Genomic DNA, 19,358 nt, shown 5'->3' on the forward strand with positions numbered 1-19,358 from the left:
AAACTCATATTCTTATTCATGCCAGACCAAATTTGAAATCTTGTACACACAGGCTCCTCTGTTATTCCTCTATTAATGTAAAAGTTGTTGGAGATTACATACTAAGCAAGAGTTTCCCTATAAGTTAGCTGAGGAAAAGTTTTTCTACTATACATATGCTGAGGACAGATTAAGTATTTGAGCTATGCTGTGCTTTACACATGTAGTCATATTCTGCTCCAGTGGCATGGTGGGGGTGGTGGCTGGAAGCCCAGAGGTCAAGAGTTTGAGGCATGGTGCGGCCCTGTCAGAGTCTAATGAATGCCAAGTACTTTGCCACACAAGGACACGAGCAAGGAAAGGAAAGGAAAACATATTTATGTGGATCAGCATTGGAGATTTAATTGTACCGATCTGGAAGTATTTCCATCATCCATTATCATGTACTCTACTGTCTCATGTTCCAAGATGAAATGTCAGTTGAAAAACATTCAAGAATCAATATAAAAGCAGTGGAAAAAAAATCCGTGAATTTGCCTTTTGAAGGAAGGAGGTTGTTTGATATTGGTTTCATTGTCCTGCCAAATTTGTCTTTACATTTTAAACAGTATTTTAACATTTGTGAACCTTAATTAAAGAAAGATGGTGCTAATTAATAAAGGTCTAGAAATTGTATCCTCCCCTTCAGAGAAGCTAAAAGAATCACGTAAAAAGAAAGCTCTCTGTCAAAATAAAAAGCATCCATTACGCTTGTTTCCTCTTTCTTGAAGGAACATGATTTTTAAAGTGCAAGATGACTAACAGTAAATCATATTTTGTTCTTAAAATGGGTTAAAACTGTTAAGTCTGATGACAAAAACCAAACGTGAAAAATGCGAAAGCATTTTAACAGCATTTTTTCCTCTATTACATTTAACATTAGTATTATTTGACAGAAAAAAACAAGGTTTGGTGGTCTTCTACTACAAATTCAATTTAAATCCTGTAGATGTTTTAGTAGCTTTCACACACATGAACTGAAAGTTGCTTTTGGCTAAATATGTCATCTGTAAACTGTGATATATAGCTGTATCTATACTCCTGGTATGATCACACTCTTAGCCTTTTTCAGGGAACTGATCTCATTTCTTGGATTGTCAGTGTAGTGAGTCATTATGAACAACCACATGAGTCTACAATAATCCCTACATTCAAGTTGGCTTTCACAGATCTGCATTTGCAGCTGGGAGTATGAAAAAAAATGTGTAATGCATAAAAACAACTGCAATGAATCTCCATTGTGAGCTAAAGTGCTAACTTTTCTACTAAATGTTAAACTATCTTCAATTGTTGAAAACTGAAGTGCTCCTCTTCCTTTCCTTCTTATAGATACATACTTTTCTTAGCTGCATTTCTGTAGGACAGCAATGACATCTAGTGGTTAGCTAAAAAATTACCAGGTCAAAATTCATTCATATTAAACAAAATACATTTTCCTTGTATACTGTAGTCCAGGCAAAGAGTAGCAGTGATTAAAATGCTGATAAGAGGTTACAGATATGCCATGTCTCTGACATTTCTCCCCAAGCAAAGGCAAGCCTTCTAGCATAGGATAAATTAACATACTTGTTTTTTAAAGGAACAGAGTAGTTAGTCATGCTAGTCTGAAGATAGGTCAAGGGCAGAATAGAGGGTGTAAACAGAAGAGCAGCTCCTTGCTGTAACTGAGAATGCTTTGCAGGAAGTGTTCTGAGTTACAATGATCTCCTGGTACAAACAGAAGTTCACTGTTGGTTCCATGGGGGTGGGGGAATCTAGCGGCTAGCTATGAGCCTACAGCTGGTTTTCCCTAAGAAAAGTCCCTGCTCCTTGCTAGGCTGCTAAGTTTTCAGTACAAGGGGGGAAAGGCAGTGGAGGGAGCTCGTTCTAGGGGTGCCCCAAACAGTACTGAAGGGTAGGGTGGGTGAATTGGAGCCCCCTACCTTGGAGGGGTGGGGAGGCTCCAATACACCTACCCCACCTTCCAGCAGGGACTGAAAAATCCCCAGACCAAATTCCCTCAGCTCCCTTTCCCCTCTCCCATTCTGAAAACAGCTCTAGGCTCGCAGAAAATGTAGACAGAAGTTACAGAAGACGCTCTGTTTTGAAACGTCTTCATCTAGCCCCTCATGCAATAAGGGTTCGGCTTTCACCCGATAGGCCATTTTGTAAGCTGTCTGCAGCTGTGCACTTATTTGGTCATGGCTATAATCTGCTGTGGCCAGATCGGGCCAAAATTGTCACTTCTGTCTGTGCCCAGAGATACACCTAATAGATTAAGTAAATTCAGGTGCATATAAGGTGCATTTTTTCTTGCAATGATATCAAGAAACTAATACGAGTCCTGCTAAATCTCTCTCAACTTCATTCTCAACTTAGAGAAGCAGGTATTTTATCCTATTGTAGATCGGTGGTGACACATAGAGGGTAAATGGGGGTGCATGTGCACCCCCTAAGAGCACTGGTACACCCCCAGTCAGGCCACACTCTCTGTTTAGGTGACGGGCAGGCAGGAGTGCCGGTGCCCTCCCTGCAAGTGCCGGCTGGGGAACGGGGCCACTTCTGGAAATAGCTGTGGGACTTTGGTGAGTGAGATAAGCTGTAGGGGACCACCACCCCGTCAGCGCAATCGGCCGCCGGGGCACACCTCATCAGCGCAACACTTTAGCTTGGACCTCCTGCTGGAATCCTCCTGATTTACATCCCTCTTCTGTGTTTTGTATGTGAGTTTTTTTTAGGATCATGACAAAATACAAACAAATCAAAAGGCAAAGTATATAAAATATCCCTTTACACAAACACTCAAATTTCTAACACCTGTTTTGTGGCATGACAACTCTGGTCTCTTACTACTGCTGTACGAAAAATAAGGCAAATTAACCATTAAAAGAGGGAGGGAGGGAGCCAACTTAGTCTGAAGTCATGTAGAAGACATTCACAGTGGCACCGTATAGACTAATTCAAGAGATACACAAGCTTTCATATGCAACAACTTTGAGGAAATGACAATGCTTCATTTTTATTCTGCTTCATCCATTGTTTCCAAGAAACAAATTGAGCAGTAACTGCTATGTTCTAAAGCTAACATTCGTTTTGAAGGTAACATTTGTATTCCTAACCTACACAATTCATATTTGGAAGTCACCATCTGAGAAATCTGCCTACACAAAGCTCAAAAGCACATAGGGCCGTGTACACACAGGAGGCAACATATTTATCCAACCCTCTGGGCTTGTCAGCACTGACAAGTTACACAGCGTTTGGAAGAAAGTACTGGAAAAAAGACGGGTTATATAGTGTTAATTTGAGGACTGAATTAAAATGCTCAGGATAGACAAGAACTGCCATGTTTAAAATGATGTAAATTGGCTACAGTTTATCCTCCTTCGGCAACTGATACAATGTTAAACAAAACAGTGCTTTTCTGAATTACAATTTATATTATGTCAGTTAATTTGTGTGCTAACATGGTAATCTTTCAGTTACAAACTTGATGGGAAAATGGTATTGAGCATATAGATTCATTATTTACTGTGTTTTCTTATGTGTTGCAGATCATCTGACATAGCATGGATAACAATCTATTTGCCCAATGGCATTTAGAACAAAAGGAAGTCATGTGGCCAGTGAAAATGTTTTAGGACAGGGAAATCTCCAAGATGACAGTAAGAAAAATTCAGTTTATTCAAAGCTTTCACCGGAGCTCTGACAGTATTGAGCTCTCTCTGCTTTTGATAAACTAAACTAATTACGTCACATATATGGTATGTAATGTCCATAAGACGTTCTCTTTCTTTTATTCAGGTGCATCAACAGGAGAACATTTGGAAAGACAAAACACACCATTAAAAAGTGTGTCAACTCTATCTACACTACAGCTTTCACTGTTAGGAGGGCTGGCGGAGCTGAAAAGGCTTATTTTCCTACTATATGCAAGGCCCAGGAGTCCAATATTTCCTTGCTATGTGGAGGTCTGACAGCAAATGGCTGATTACATTTTAAACAACTACATACTTTTTCTGTGGAGTCCTGCCAGATCCTTAAGATCTTACATTCAGAATTCTAGGTTTCTCATTTAAGTTTGGCTATTTTAATTCACTTGATTCCCATAATCTTAAGTATCAGTAAAACATGAAGAGTGGTATGCATAATACAACTATTTTTCCCCTTTTGCTATTCAAGGAAAGTCACTGAAATGGCATACATATCTTAATTTTTCCCCAAGTACCACATAAAATAAAAACAAGTCCCCAAAGCTTGGTTTCCAATGATGTGGACACAAACAGTAATTACTGAAAGCTTATTTCATTAAACAATTTCATAAGTGTGATTAATGTTGTGATGTAATTAAGCAAATAATCATCACATTCATGAAGGAAGTATGCTTTAGAGTTGAGAACCTTTCCACAAAGTCTCCTTGGCTATGGTGGGATTGACTAGAAAATAAACTGTTGTTCAGAACCTATTAAATTCACGTTATGTACTCAGCTTATTTCTGGTAGAAAGGCAAAGATAATGCATCTTATGGAAACCTTTCAAGCTGTTATGCAACTGAACATTTACACTATTTTCTCCAGGTATGACGTTACCAATTCGATGCAATAATTTTGCACCTTTAATATAACTTTGGCAACGTAGAGGGTTCTCCTTCACCAAGCTGTTTTTAAAGGGTGGGTTCACAATTCAGTTTTTTAAAACAAAGACAGTCATTTTTAGACAGATTTCATGAAACGAAGTGTGAAAATAATATAAAGACATTCTTCAAGACTGCACTTGGGATTAAAACAGTACATAGCACCTCCACCCCCGATACAACCATTACATTTGACTACCTTGTTCTGTTCTCTAAAACGCTAGGGAGAAGAGAAAAGAAGAGAACTCCATCATACTATAGACCCCTTTTGTTGAACAAAACTATTTCTGCTAAAGCTGCATAATTTTCAAATATGTATCAAAACCTAATTTTCCACCAAAGACTAAATTACATACAGTATATTATATTAACAAAGCAGTAAGTGATTTCTAAATATATTGCATAAAGATAATTTGTTCTTGGCACACAATAAGCAACTGATGCTTCTGAAAATGTGAATTTTAAATAATGCAATCAAAATAAAAATAATTGTCCATGAAAATCCTTATGACTAATGAATGTTCTAATTTGGTGGCCAAAAGGAGAGGGAAACTGGCAGCAGGGGAAAGCTGGAGGGGCCAGGGACCAGTAGCTGGGCTGGGGAAAGCCTCTGCATGCCAGGCACCCAGCCCCTTGGGCTTCCCCTTGCCCACCCCTGCCACTAAGCTGAGTGACAGGATGATTATTTAAAAGTTAGTGGCAGGAGCCAGGCACAGAAAAAGTCTCCTCCACCTGATTCCCACTCCCACTGACTTTTCCTTGTAGTCCCTCTGACCAGGGCTGCACCCAGGAGCAGGGCTGGAGGGAAGTTTCCCCAACCCGGCTCCTGCTGGCTGCCCTACCGCCCAGCAGCTAGCAGCAGCGTGGCATGGGAAGCTGGTGGAAGCCAGAAGCTGGGTTGGGGATGACCCCAATCTTGGGAAAGCACAGAACCTTTTCCACGACTGCACTCTTCCTGGCCCACACAAGAAACGTCTACAGACATTCAGTCTCCTGGGAGAAATTCTCCACGGAGCAATTTAACACTAGTTAATTGTTCCAAGGTTATTTTTCTCCTGAAGCATTTTTGCTCCAGGAGATAAAACCTGAAGCATTTACACATATACATTTTCATGCCTGGATGTGTCAGAGATCTGGTGTGCTGTACGCGAGCTGACGTGCACGGATCTGTGTCGCTTGCAGTTGTATAAGTGGCAAAATGCGCATCAGTGTGGAGAAAATGGTGGCAGTGAGCTTTTAAACTAAAACACCTTCTATGTGTTTCAAAGTACCCAGAGCTGCAGTGCTTACATGTGTAAAAATGCCCAGTATGTCTATACACTCCTGCTTTCTACCAGGAGAACAGTGATTCTCCCAGTAGAAACTTAAAGTCTATAACTGGCTTCATTCTTCTCCTGTGCTCTCAACGTCCTCCCCATTCCCTTGAATACTGGTGCCCATACAGCTTGGAAGAGGAAGCTGTCCAATTTCAACAGAGAAGGGACAAAGTCCAAACAAGGCTGGGGGAGATGGGTAGTGGGGAGGGGAGAAGTACAGCAGAACTAGGAGTCTTGTGAGACTGGAACTGAATGAGGGAAAGAAACTGACCCTGACTAAGTGGGGCAAGGAGACTGCGATATAGTGAAGGGAAAAGGGGACGGGAGGGAAGAAGACCAGAACCCAGTTAGACTGAATGAAGAAGGCAGGAGGAGCCAGAGGATTAGGTCTAAACGATGATCAGTGAGGTAGGCAGAAAGAAAGATAAATTTTACAAGGAATTGGAGTGTACTGAGAGAATTTAGACTGAAATGAGCTAGAAAGGACAGAAGAGAAGTCAGGTGAAGAATTGAGATTGGCTGGACAAATGCCAGGACAAAGATGAGAAACCTGATGAACGGAGATGAAACCAGAAACCTGATGAATGGAGACTGGGACTGAAACAAGGATCCAGTAGCAAAGAGAAAACAGGACTTTGGAAACGCAAATAAAGGATGGCAACAATGGAGTCTAGCAGCTCTAGCTCCATTAAAATCAGGATGGAACCCCAAATTCCTGAGTATTACCATTCCTCTTCTGTTGCATATCTACTCCCAAAGTGCGTCTCTCTGCTTATTAGAATTGATCCATATACTTTACTTACTTGTATACCATATACACTACCCCCCTCCCCTCCAAAATTGGGGTATGCATGTTGGGAAGTGTGGGGAAGCCGATTTCTGCCTGGAATAGAAGCACGGAGAGGTTGTAAAATGGCTACTGCTGCTCTTCCTTCTCTCTTCACAAGCTGGCTACATGGAAGAAGGGACAGTATTCAGTCTTCAGCAACAGTTACAGTTTTAACCCTTTCACAGCCACTAATAAATTGGCACTAGTTTAAGTGAGAAAAAAAATCAACTTTTCTAATTAGACCATATTTTTCTACTTAAAACAACAATTTATCTTCCAGCAAAACATGCTGGGTTCCACCTCAAGCCCAATGTTTAGATGTCAATTTCTTTCTCTGTTCTGGATGATCCTTTTGTCTCCAGGTTACAATGGATGTGTGACTCTTGTTAGTCAAGAAATTCAAGTTTCAGGTAGTACAGATAAACTGCCCTTTGTGTCAAAGTGTACAGACCCTTTACAATGGCATTTTCAGACCAGTGTGCCTGGAAACTGGCAAGCAGGATTATCTGGTAAATTAGGGAATTCTTATAGAAATTGCCATCCATCTTCCTCTGAGCACTAAGGCTCTGGGGGGGAAAATCCCTCTTGCAAAAGAAAAGAAATACGCATAGATTTGACAAATTTATTTATTGGTGGCCATATGACCATCCAGCAGACCTTAAAACTGAAGTCATGACTATTTTGCCACAATTGTCAGTGCTCCTAATAACTGTACTTTTCAACTAAACTAAAGAACAACTAGTTTCTGAATTTACTTACGAAGTGAATGCTATGACAGTTTGAGAACTACCTTTCTTGCTTCAAAATATAATACTGGGTTTCACTGGAGAAAATGCCCATCTTCAAAAACAAAAATAAAACAAAAGAAACCCTACTGATAGAACCATAGATGGTAGCTATTAGAAGGCACACTCTGATAGATAGGAAACATGATAACACCACCTCAGAAGGTTCAATCAGAGTAAGACTTTAAAGGGTAAAATTTACAGGTTTGGAATAAAGTCAATACCCTAAGGAAGCATTTAGTTTTGGGATTTGTGCAAAATTATTCTCTAACATGCTGCGGACATTATGCAAGACAGACTTGATATTTTGCTTAATAATTCATATATCCACAATACACCTTTCTAGAAGAACTGAAGGAATGTTTCACTGATTCAGCATGCTAGTTGTGTGATACACTTTGCACTAGACAGTAGAAAAAGCTCAATTTTTTCTTTCTCTTCATCCAAGTGATCATTATAAAATCAACTAGGTGAGAGGATTGATCTTGCACTAGCAGACCTCTTCAGTGTGACACCCTGCTAAAGATCCAAGGTTAGGTTAATCAGGCCTGAGAGGCATGCACAATATTAGTGCCAGTTTCTCATTCCTAACTCTAGCATCGGCATGGAAAACATTGTTCAATCAAGCTTATTTTCAAAAATCAAGATACCCCTGGATGGAAGAGGACGAACAACTCTGCAAATCTGACTTCTGCCACTTAAGTCTTAGTATTCTACCCTTTTGTAGGCAGTACATGAATGGAATAGTTTCTCATCTCTAAAAGACAAAGACATTTATATAAGGATTAGACTTGTAGAATGCTTCCTAGTTATTCTGAAAACCATATCAGCCATCTTGACTGTCAATCTGGACAGGTCTGTTATTCATGAAAAGAGAAGTATTCCAATACCTTAGTGAATCATGTTGCAGTTACAGATAATGGACATGATGTTCTTTCCTTAAGTATCCATTCTCTGAAATGAATCAGGAAGATTCCTTAACAACACTCATCCTAAAAATCACACTTGATTTTCTGCATTCACTAATGTAGGAGTGAGAGTAGGAAAATACATCATTGGAAAAAACCTGATGTAATACATTGACAGTGCATGGGGATGCTTACAATTACTAGTCAGTTGTTATAAGAACTTTGGATGACAGAATCATATGCAAGGTCAGAATTCACCATGGGTGCCAATAAATGGTGCCAAAGAAACAAATATTCAATTTTTGTTTTCCATCAAGGTCACTGTCTTCTGTTAACTTTCTTCCGTGAAGATACCTTGCACCTGGCAGTATATTTCAGCACCTCGAGTCTATTAGTGACTGCTCTGGCATCATGAATTTGTCCTGAATCCAAGATAATGATTTTATACTTACTTCAAATTTTCTCTCTGTACCAATCCCAATCAGAAAAAAAAACCATCCAGAAAGAGAATAAAAGAATGAACCTTTTCCTTCTCTAAAGCAATATTATTGCTACCAAGATTCTGACAAGAAATACAGTAAAAGACGCATGTAAAATCAAATGGGAAATGACTGAAAGCAAGAATAAAAAAAACTATCCACGTGCAAAACATAAGAATTGTCAGGGTAAAATCGGAATGTTTTGAGGACCAGCATCCTTTAGAAATGTTAGATATTTTAGACTAGGTCATGCTTTGCTTGTTCCCTATTCTCCAAGGTTAGAAATGAGGACAATGGGATATAAATACCCTGAGGTGAAGCAGCAAGGAGAGTGGAAGAGGGCAACTGTTAACAAAGTGGCAGCAGGTGGGAAGTAACTGACCTGAAAAGGCACCTCTCACATTTTCTAGGGCTGGCAATGTTTGCGTCCTGTCTGGTGCCATCCATCTGTGACCCATGGGACCGCAGGGAGAGAAGGCAGCAGCTGAGCTCTGCAGTCAGAGACACGGCTGCTGGTCTGGACTACAGACATTCCCAATCAGTGTTCCAGCTGGCAGGCTGCCATTTTGGCTTTACTCGCATCACAGAGATAGAGGCTGCTTGCCATAGAGACAGTTCTCTCCCAGTCCTGCCTGCCTTCTTTCCTCCTCAGGGGAGATAAGGGCCTAGGCAACCTGAGCTTTGAGGAATACTGAACTTAGCTAGCTCAGTGTCCCAAAGGACTCCTGATAAGAAACAGAAGGAGGGAAACTTCCTTCTGTCTGACTTTTCTTAGCTCCGCTTTCTCCCAAAATCCTGGAGGAGCTTCAGCCCCTGCAAATATCTCAGGAGAAACAGCAGAATCTAAGGATCAAACTCCATCCTCACCCCACCAAATCAGTGCTGACGTGGGGCAGAGCTGGGAGCTAACTAACTTAACAAGGCAACTTGCTAAACTAGAAATTTAAAATTAAGTTTGGAGTTTTCCTCAAAAAAGCTCTGCAGCAGGGAGATATGGCTGCGCTCCTGGCCATGGTGGGGCAGAAAAATCTGCAGGGGACTTCAAGAAGCAGAGAATCCCTTTCTACGGATGCCGTCAGGTCTGCTGCCAAGCCAGAAATATTCTTTGTAAAAGATCTGCAGCCCTTAACATACAGCAGAAATGGAAATGCTACACTGTACATGAATTGGATTCAGAATACGTTCCTTTCCTGTTTAAGAAACACACTAAAAGCAGTAAATTCAAATACCAAAGCACAAAGAGGTATGAATCAGGCCAGCAGCTGGCTGATTCTATCCCAGCTCACGAAATGGAAAACACACATCAGAAAAAGACAACAGTGGAGCCATAGTAGCCAGCCAGTTAGCCAATGGTTCAGCTGCCACAGCTGGTGACACAATCCAAAGCCTGGCATCAAACTTTGTGGTTGGCATAGCTCCATAGCTAGGGATGGCAAGGGAATAAAACAGACATATTTTTCACAGGGAACAGAAATACAAATGGCACACACATCAGGCTAAAAACAGATCACCGACTTGATTCAGACCTGAGCGTTTTCTCGCGCAGCAAACCCCAGATCTTACAGATGGACAAGTCCATAGACCCAAATTAAGTACCTGTGAATTATCTGAATTAATACCTTGTCTTAGAACAATCGTCGCTAATTCAAATTAAATGCTATTTAAGCCTCACATGTAAATGACTGCTGCATCTATTTTGATACAAGTCAGCCTAGACCAATCAGCATTGCATTAAATTGGTTGTCTATTTTTAGCTTCTATGATCAGTAAAATGAAACTTAGAGGACCTTTTCCTAGTACAGGTTTAAGAACAAACATAAGTATCAAATAGGGGCGGCAAGGACTTTTTTGGTATTATATCTTTTATTGGAACAGATTCATAGTTGGGATAAAGTTAGACAAGCTTTCAAATGACCTGAAGAGTGCCTTGCATTTGAAAGCCTTATCCCAACTATATAGTTGAGTTGGTCCAATACAGCCTGGCATCCTTGGTTGTATTGTTCAAGTCCAGCTGACCTGAGGGAGAATGCCTTGCATTCAAAAGCTTGCCTAACTTTATCCCCACTATGCAGTTGGTCCAATAAAAAATAATCACCTAAAAAAATCCTTGCCTCCCATGAAATTCCTGGACCTCATGGCTATAAACAACAGGTGTCTATATATGTGCTCCAGGGTGGGAGGGAGAGGACACTTTAATTAGAGCAGCTCTGAGAGCCGCTCTAATTAAACCACCCTCAACATCATGTGTAGTGAACATCTCATGCTTCAAAATGGCAGTGGGGGAGCTTTAGTTAAAATGTCCTCACTGACATTTTGAAGCATGGGGATGCTGAACAGACATGACGCAACAGCTGCTGGAGTATGTTAGCATGCTTCAGCTGACTCGGTTAATTGTGTTAATTGGCACGCATCAGAGCAGATACCTGGCACATGTATAGATGCCTAACATGACTCTAACACAACCGTAAATATCAAGTGTTATTTTCCCTTCAAGATCAGAGTTTACTGCCTTTCTGTAACTGTAAAATATCTTCCAGACAGAGTAACCAAAGGGGCTAAGGACAGACATTACACAAAGTGGTTTGAGTGATCAGAAACTGGATTAAACCTGTAACAGAGCAGATGTTTAGTGCACATAAACCAGTCTGAAAATGGCTCAAACCGGTTTGAGATAAACCTGGTTGAATGTAGTATCAAACTTACCTGATTTGAGTCAAATTGGTTTATAGAATGTCTGTCCCAAACCCCTTCCTGGTTGAAGTTAAATCAGAGTCCTCCAGCACCCCAACATACTTTGCAAACCTAGTCAGGGCTCTGCTCTCTACTCCAGGCCAGCAGGGCTGGCCCCATCCCTCTGCTCCCTGGCTGAAGCTCCAGCAGAGACTGCAGGTACAGCAGCGTATGCCTGGCTTCCTCCTGCCCCACTCCCCCTGCTTAAGCAGGGATTCCTCCCATCCCTCTGCCTTACACAGACACCTCTCGGCATTAGCTAGCATACCACACGCTGGCTATGGTCTGTGCTGTGGGAGACAGGACAGTGTTGGCTTAGCGCATTTTGGAGCTAATCAACAGGTAGCTGGTAATGTCCCTTCATTCCTTCCTTGGAAAAAGTTGTTTAAGAGCCTGAACTAATGAGAGAGGCTTTTGTTTTGTTTGATGGGCTGATAAATGCTAACAACTCCCTGTGTAACTCCCTGCTGTGTAACTAAATGCTGTTATCAACAGCTGGAGGGGCGGAGGGGAACCCCTCCTTAATCAGAGCATCCTGCCGGGGCCTGGCCATGCCTCCCTCAGCTCAGCACTGTGAAACGGAAGGAGGGCTGCTCTAGCACCCACCGGCTTCTAGCCTGAGCCGCTACAAGCATATGCCTGCATTTTCTCAGCCCAGAGGGGATGTCTGTATGATTACAAACAGTTTACCCTAGCCAGGTTAGACTAAACCTGCAAAGATTGAATTAAATCAGGCTCAGGCTTTTTGAATGTCTATCCCTAGCCAGGGTAGTTAGAAGAGATTGATTAGAAAAAGGGAGTTGGGAAAGACTGGTAAAACATCCCCTCCATACCAAAACATACCCAGAAAAACCCACATACCAGTTAAAAGGCCTATATTTCCAGAATGTTTTCCATCTCCTTAATATACAAAGAGTGAAGTACTTAGAAGGGGCATACTAGTGTCAGGTTTGAATTCTGAACATCTTTATGGGAGATCTGTACTTCTGTGAATGCAGGCAGGTTAGCAGTTACAGCTGTATATCAAAGAGAAGAATATATTCCTTAGGTTTAGTTTTCTACTTATAAAAACAGCTCATTCAAGAGTGTTTTGGGAAAAAGGAAACTGGAGGCTGGGAGGAAATGTTTTAAACACTGAGGAAATGTTTTAAACACTGTACATAAAATTTTAAGGGAAATAATGAAAGCAAGGATTTATTCACACTATAAACAACCTGAGGATATTTAAAAAATAAAAATATATAATGACGACAGGCCATCCTGATTAGCTTGATTGGGCATTGGAACAGACTACCTTGGAAGCTTAGTCAAAAGAGATTAAATACTCAACAAAAGATTAAGTGAAATACTACTAGTATTAACATAGGAAAATGTCTAGTATGATCCAGCAGCCTGCTTTGTCAAAGTAAGATATCTCATTATTTGGTTTCACCTATATTGCAATTTTAAGTACTTGATTAAAAACCATTTACACATTTACCCAGCCCCTCAAGAGAAAAACAAAAAGAACAAGAAGTCTGCTTACTCTTCTTGACGTAAGTCATTAACGCTCCGATCTAGTGAGATCATATCACTTGCCACCATATTAAAACCAAACTCTTTAACGCTGGCTTGAACAGATTCTTTGTATTCTGGTCCTAAAACAAATGGCTTCGCTTCCTCTCCAGGGCCACCAGCAACGCCATGAGGTTCAGGTTCTTTGGGTTCAAAATTACCAAGGACTCCAGGTCGTAATACAGGATCATGGTATACAAGTGTCTGAGGCTTAAATGTGAGATACTGCCTCTGCATGATGTTTTGCTGTTCACCACCATGATGTTCTAGTTCATTTTTGGCCTTATTTTTTCTTCGAATAGATTCCAAGTCCACTTCCACACCTTCAACATGAGGCCAGGGTACCACAGGTTTGAACTTCTCATTTCCGGGAGCTAATCCATGGTCTCCTTTGTTTGGCATTGGTTTGTTGACTTCGTCATCCTATACATATATATAAAAAATAGCAGGAAGTCATTGGAAACCCTTATATAAATTTAGAAGTCTAAATATTTTAAATCTAAAAATCTTAAGTAGATAATCAATGCTAATGTATTATGCAGCAACAGAGAGTATTGTTTAGGGCAGTGGTTCTCAACTTGTTTAGATTCAAGGCACCCCTCTAGAAAGGCCAGCTCTTAGCTTTCAGTTTTCACACGATTTTTGGCAACAGAAAAATAATAGAGCAATTTTGTTGCAAAAAACCTCAAAAAGATCACAATAGGCCAGGATGTTTTTGACACTATGGATTTGCATTTGAAATCTCTGGGTTTATCTTGTGAATCATACATGGGTGTTTGCGCACTTATGACACCCTTAAAAGGATCTCAAGACATTGCAGGGTGTCATGGCACCCTGGCTGAGAATCACTGGTTTAGGAATTGCACTTTAAACTCTAGCTTGGATATCACTGGCACTTCCAATGAAATGAATGCTCTCATCTCCTTTAGATACTTTCACAGATCCCACTCTTCATCTCCAAAAATGCACATTTAAAAATGATTTTCATGAAGAATAAGTTTGTTTTTCAACATCAGTCTATAATTCTACACTTGCTCTCTGAAGGCATACACAATTCACACTGGAAATAGTGATTTTCAAAAGTACTAGAATCTAACTCTGCTTCTATTCAAGTCAACAGGAAAAGAGTCAAAGTAAATCTTAATATCATAAGGCAAATAGGAATAACTACAAGCACATGTCATTTTACCCCTAAATTGTTGTTATAACCCAAGTGGCATCTTGCAGACAAATGAGAAATTTTAGACAAGGGTACCTTATACCTATTTTGACTTGTGGTAGAAACTAAGGTTAGATTCAAATAATCCAGTAGGCACTGATGTGGGACTTAGACACCAGTCCCAAGAAACAATTGAGTTTGGCCTGGAGTTAGCACCCTAAAAACTCATTACACACCAAAATCTACAAGGTCCCTGGGTGACCACAATTAGGCATGCACAGAAGCAACCTGGGGCAAACACTTCAACAGCTAACTCTTGTGTAAATTCCAGAGCAATTCAAATTGTCCCCCAGAGGCAGTCCCAAATCCTGCCTAACTCGTACTGACAGCACTAAATTCAGCATAGAACTAGTGGTGGTGGTCAGAGTCTCTGCTGCCAGGGCAGTTCTTGTTCTCCATCTGAAGACTGAAATATAGAAAATATAAACAGATTTGGGGGCATAGACCAGAGATAAATCAATTCCCTCCCACACAGGGAAGTGTCCTAATCAGTAGGCTACAGAGGCAGATTCCCTCTTACTTGCTCTTCTCTGTCCCCATGACTCTCGCTTTTCTGTCTGCCTCATGACCTAGCTTCAAAAGGAATGGGACACGCTTTCACTGACCCCAGTGGTCAGTTTTGTTTCCCAGCTGTGGGCTGAAACGACTCAGCTCAGGTCCAAGATGGGCAGGCACTAGGATCCAGGCTGCTGCCACCGCTTCTCCCTGCTGCCTGAAGGTTCCCTGCTACATGGGATGGATCCAGCCACAGACTGTTGACCCTGGGCATACCCTATTCTTAGTACAGCAGTTCTTAACCTGTGGGTTGCAACTCCAAATGGGGTCGCAACAGCAGGGGTTACGAGATTTCTGCACCCACAGCAGGATGTGGGGCTGCAACAGGGCTGGACCAACTCGCATTTTGTAAGGAGGTAAAAGGCTGCAATGAATATAATCAAAAGCATCGCTAGAAATAAAAAAAATCATGTTTTTTTAATGTGTCAGTGTACAGTCAACAAGTGACAGGTTTATATACTGAAAATTAATAAACAAAAAACTAGTTTATTAACAAGCATGTCAAATATACTTTTGTTTCACTTCTGTTACTTTGTTATATAGATATTATATATATCAAGATATATATAAACATTGTTATAGAAGGAGCCTTTGCATATTCATTTAAGTATAGGAATTAAAAAGCCAGCTAACTTTCATCACATGCCATCTCATAAGTATTGGCAGAACGGTACTATGAAGCCATGACAGAATAACGGCCATAAGAGCATCTCAGCTAAAGAAGAACTCTGGTCCTACAACTAGTTTGGCTTACATTTGGTTGTGTAAGAAACAATATCTGGGCAAAACCTGGCTGTGTTTTTCAGTTTCTATCCTTTTCTTCTGTGCAGTTTATAACTCTGCCAACTCCAGTTCTGTGACCTTTCTTAATAGTCTAAAAATGAGAGACTATATAATCACGTGTTAAATAGCTTCTAAAGTCTTACACCTTGTGATGATTTATACCACAGGTAGCTGGGTACTTGATTGAGGTATTTGTTAAAAGGAGGAGAATTTTTTAAAGTTAAAATGTGCATGCTTATCAAAAAATACAAAACCTGCTAATTTCCTATATGTGTATGGATGTATATCAAGCTAAACAATACTTAAAAAACTTGGTCATTACCCAACTGAGAAACCTTAACATAAGAGCCACTGCTCACCTACAATTCAGAAAGAAAAAATGCATTCACATAGTGTTTCATTTCAAACACCCACGAACATGTCGTGTTCTAAAATGGCTTTTAGAAAAAAAATAAAAATCTTAATGGGTGAATATAGTTTCTTTACAATAACTCCTCTTTCTGGGAAATAAAGCAGCTGTTGCAAGACTAAAAAAAACCTATTTTCATGCTAAGAATATGTCCACACTCGTATTTGGGACAGAGTCCGAGGGTCACCCTCACACGAACTGCCACCTCACTCCTGTACTGCACATTGTGCTTCTTTTCCTTAAGAGAAGCCCTTCTAGATATCAGTCCACATCTCTTTTCTCATTTGGCTCTAACTACAGAATGCAGAGATAGGGAGGCTGGCTAGAAGTCAGGAACATGGAGTCAGGGGATTGCTTCTGTGGCCTGCTATGTTCTGAACATGCTGCCAGCTGGGACAGGCGAGGAGGTCCAGCCATGATACTCCACGCAGTATCCAGGACTGAGCTGACCTGCTGCCAGGGATCAATCTTAGGGGGTCTTCAGTGTAGATGGGCAGCCCTTAGTATTAGTGTAGGCATAGCCTACATTTTCAGTGCTATACACAACAACTAACTAACTGCAGCCCATCAAGGAACTAAGGCTGCATCCATATTAGAGAAATTTATGTTGTTTAATAGATTTGGTTCTTCCTAGATTATTTGTAACATGCTCTACAATGACAGATGAGTACAGCAAATGGCTTGAAACTGCATTTAATTATATCACTTAAATTGAGCCTGTTTCAGCAAGTAAACCTGATCTCCCCTCATTCCTGTTCCAATAGATATGTTAGCATGCTAATGACTGCCAAACTGCAAATAGCCCTTCAGTACTGCTTCACAGGAGGGTGGCTCATTTAGTCTACTTTCTACACTCTTCTGCACAGGAATCAACTTGGTCAGAAGCCACTTAACCATAAAACAAAATTATATGGGCAAATCTGTGCTATTTCTAGCTCTGCATCAAGCTGTTGATAATGCCCTCCCCACCTTCCCACCTCAGAGTGATACTTCAGGAACAAATAGCACCTTATCTACAAGCTGCTCAGTTGGGCAGAAAAAGATGTTACAACTTTAGTCACATTACGTGGCAAGGCAAAGAGCCAAGCAGTGCTGGGTGACAAGAGAAATATGTTGGGTTTTAATTGGATATCTAAGCTGCTTGCTGAGTTTCTCCACTGTAAAAAAACATTGCTGGGACAAATAAGAAGTTTAAAATAGCTTTACCTAGCCAGAAAAAGATCCAGGTCTGGGTAGAAAGATTACGCTTTCTTAAAAGACTTGAAAAAAATACGGAAGCATGCCCCTTGCTAAGCCCAGAACACTGCAGAGCCTGGAAGGATGATCATCTAAGACAGTTGTACTCAACCTTTTGGCTCTGGGAGCAAGATGAGCGATGCCGGGCCCATCTGCAGGCTGGATCAAGCTCTAGAGGCCAGCACCACCTCCTCCTGTCCCCTGCGCACTGGGACTGGGTCCCAGGGCACAGCACCACCCTGTCTGACCCCCTGGATGCCAAGATCAAGTCCGAGGGGCCTGGTGCTACCACCTCCTACCCCATGCACCTGAATTGGATCCTGGGGGCTTGGCACCACCCCCTCCTGGTACTGTGCGCTGGAATTGGGCACTGGATCCAGCACCTAGGGCCTGGACCTTGCCATGGGTCAGAAGATTTGGCAGTAGGAAAAAGCTGTCACTGCTCCCCCACTGCCAAATTTCAATCTGCAACTTGCAAAGTAAAACTGCTAGATGAAAAGAATTAATTGGTTCAATGCCAAAAGTCTACAATCAGGTAATATAGTTAGTGTGTGTGCCAGCAGGCAGCATCTAAAAAGCATTCAGAGGTTCTTGCAATACAGGCAGAAGGCAGGTGCTACATACCATAGTCTAAAGCAAGACTGGATTCTTATCCCATTCTGTGAATTAGCTTTTATAACCCCTATGTACCTCACTATTACTTCTTTTTTCTCTCCCCTACCCAGGTGGCCTCTCCCAGCAGCACCCACACCTTTTTCCTCCCCTTTCCTACCCTTTGTATTCTAATCACAGCTTTCTATTTATAAGCTCTGCTTCCTACAGTCCCTTGATAGCATCTGATGAATAAGCTACTGCTTACAAAAACATATGCAACTCCAATTTAGTCTATAAAGTGCAAATCGACCCCGCCTGCTGCCTGACTTCAGACTAACAAACCTAACTACCTCTCTTCCTTCACAATTCAGAACAGCTTAATTTAGAAAGCATGAAAGATGGTAGAATCATTGTGACTATCTGCAGTGCATTTTATAGAACAGTATGCAAGTCAAGTTACAGATCTACACATACAACGGTCTTTTGTTCCTAGCATTTCAAACAAATAACACAAATTTGGAACATAACTGATGTCCAAGTACTTCAGGCAGCCTACTGCAAAGACAGTTTTATTTTAGACCTAATTTTACATCAGGGTGGGCAAAATACAGCCCGCAGGCAGAATGCAGCCTGCGAGGCCACTCTATCCGGCCTGTGGGGCCCCTACAAAATTTAGAAAGTTAATATTTATGTGTCTTTGGTTCCTGTCAAAACTTACAGGAATCAGGGGCAGTAGGACCCAGGAGAAGCCCGGCGGGCTCCTGCAACAGCAGGGCCCGTCTGGCCCCGCCCCCCCAGTTGGAAGGCTCAGCAGGGGCTTCTGTCCTGGGACCATGTGGCTGCACCGATGCCGGAACCTCAGGTAAGGGAGGAGGACCACGGGCAGGGAAGGAGCCTGGGGAAAAGTAGCTCGGGGAAGAGCGACCCCATGGACGGCGCTCCCTGCTGCAGGTGTTGCCAGTGCTCCTGGCTGCAGCCTGAGCAGGCACAGGCAGCCCCATGCAGGCTACGAGCAGCTGCCATGTGGGGTGCCGGACACGGGTGGGCGAGGGGCTGCTTTTCCCCATGCTCAGCACCAGCTTGTAACCCGCCCCCGCAGCCAGCCTGGGCCTTGCGCCAGCTCCAGGCTTGCCCACTAGGCCTGTGCCATGGCCGCGGCAGCCGTGGCGGCCTCCCTGCCTGCCGCGACGGGCAGTGTTTGCTGCTGCTGCCTGCCCAGAGCTCATGCGTTGGGCAGCCCAGGGGCGGTGGTAGCAAACACTGCCTGGCATGGCAAGCAGGGGAACTGCAGCTGCTGCTGCCCCGGGGCCGCCGCCAAGGGGGGGGCCGGG

General features: G+C 42.0%; 1 protein-coding gene across 5 annotated transcripts in view; it reads right to left on the reverse strand.

The window, feature by feature from the left end:
- Window positions 1-19,358, reverse strand: part of GALNT7 (polypeptide N-acetylgalactosaminyltransferase 7) — a 102,972-nt gene that overhangs the window by 35,498 nt on the left and 48,116 nt on the right. For all 5 annotated transcript variants that reach the window (XM_025202414.1, XM_014519276.2, XM_025202411.1 and 2 more), the window contains exon 2: window positions 13,203-13,654. In XM_025202414.1, the coding sequence (XP_025058199.1) occupies window positions 13,203-13,654 (452 nt within the window). The remainder of the gene's footprint in view (window positions 1-13,202; window positions 13,655-19,358) is intronic.

This window comes from Alligator sinensis, unplaced genomic scaffold, assembly GCF_000455745.1.
Source record: "Alligator sinensis unplaced genomic scaffold, ASM45574v1 scaffold211_1, whole genome shotgun sequence".
Taxonomy (NCBI): domain Eukaryota; kingdom Metazoa; phylum Chordata; order Crocodylia; family Alligatoridae; genus Alligator; species Alligator sinensis.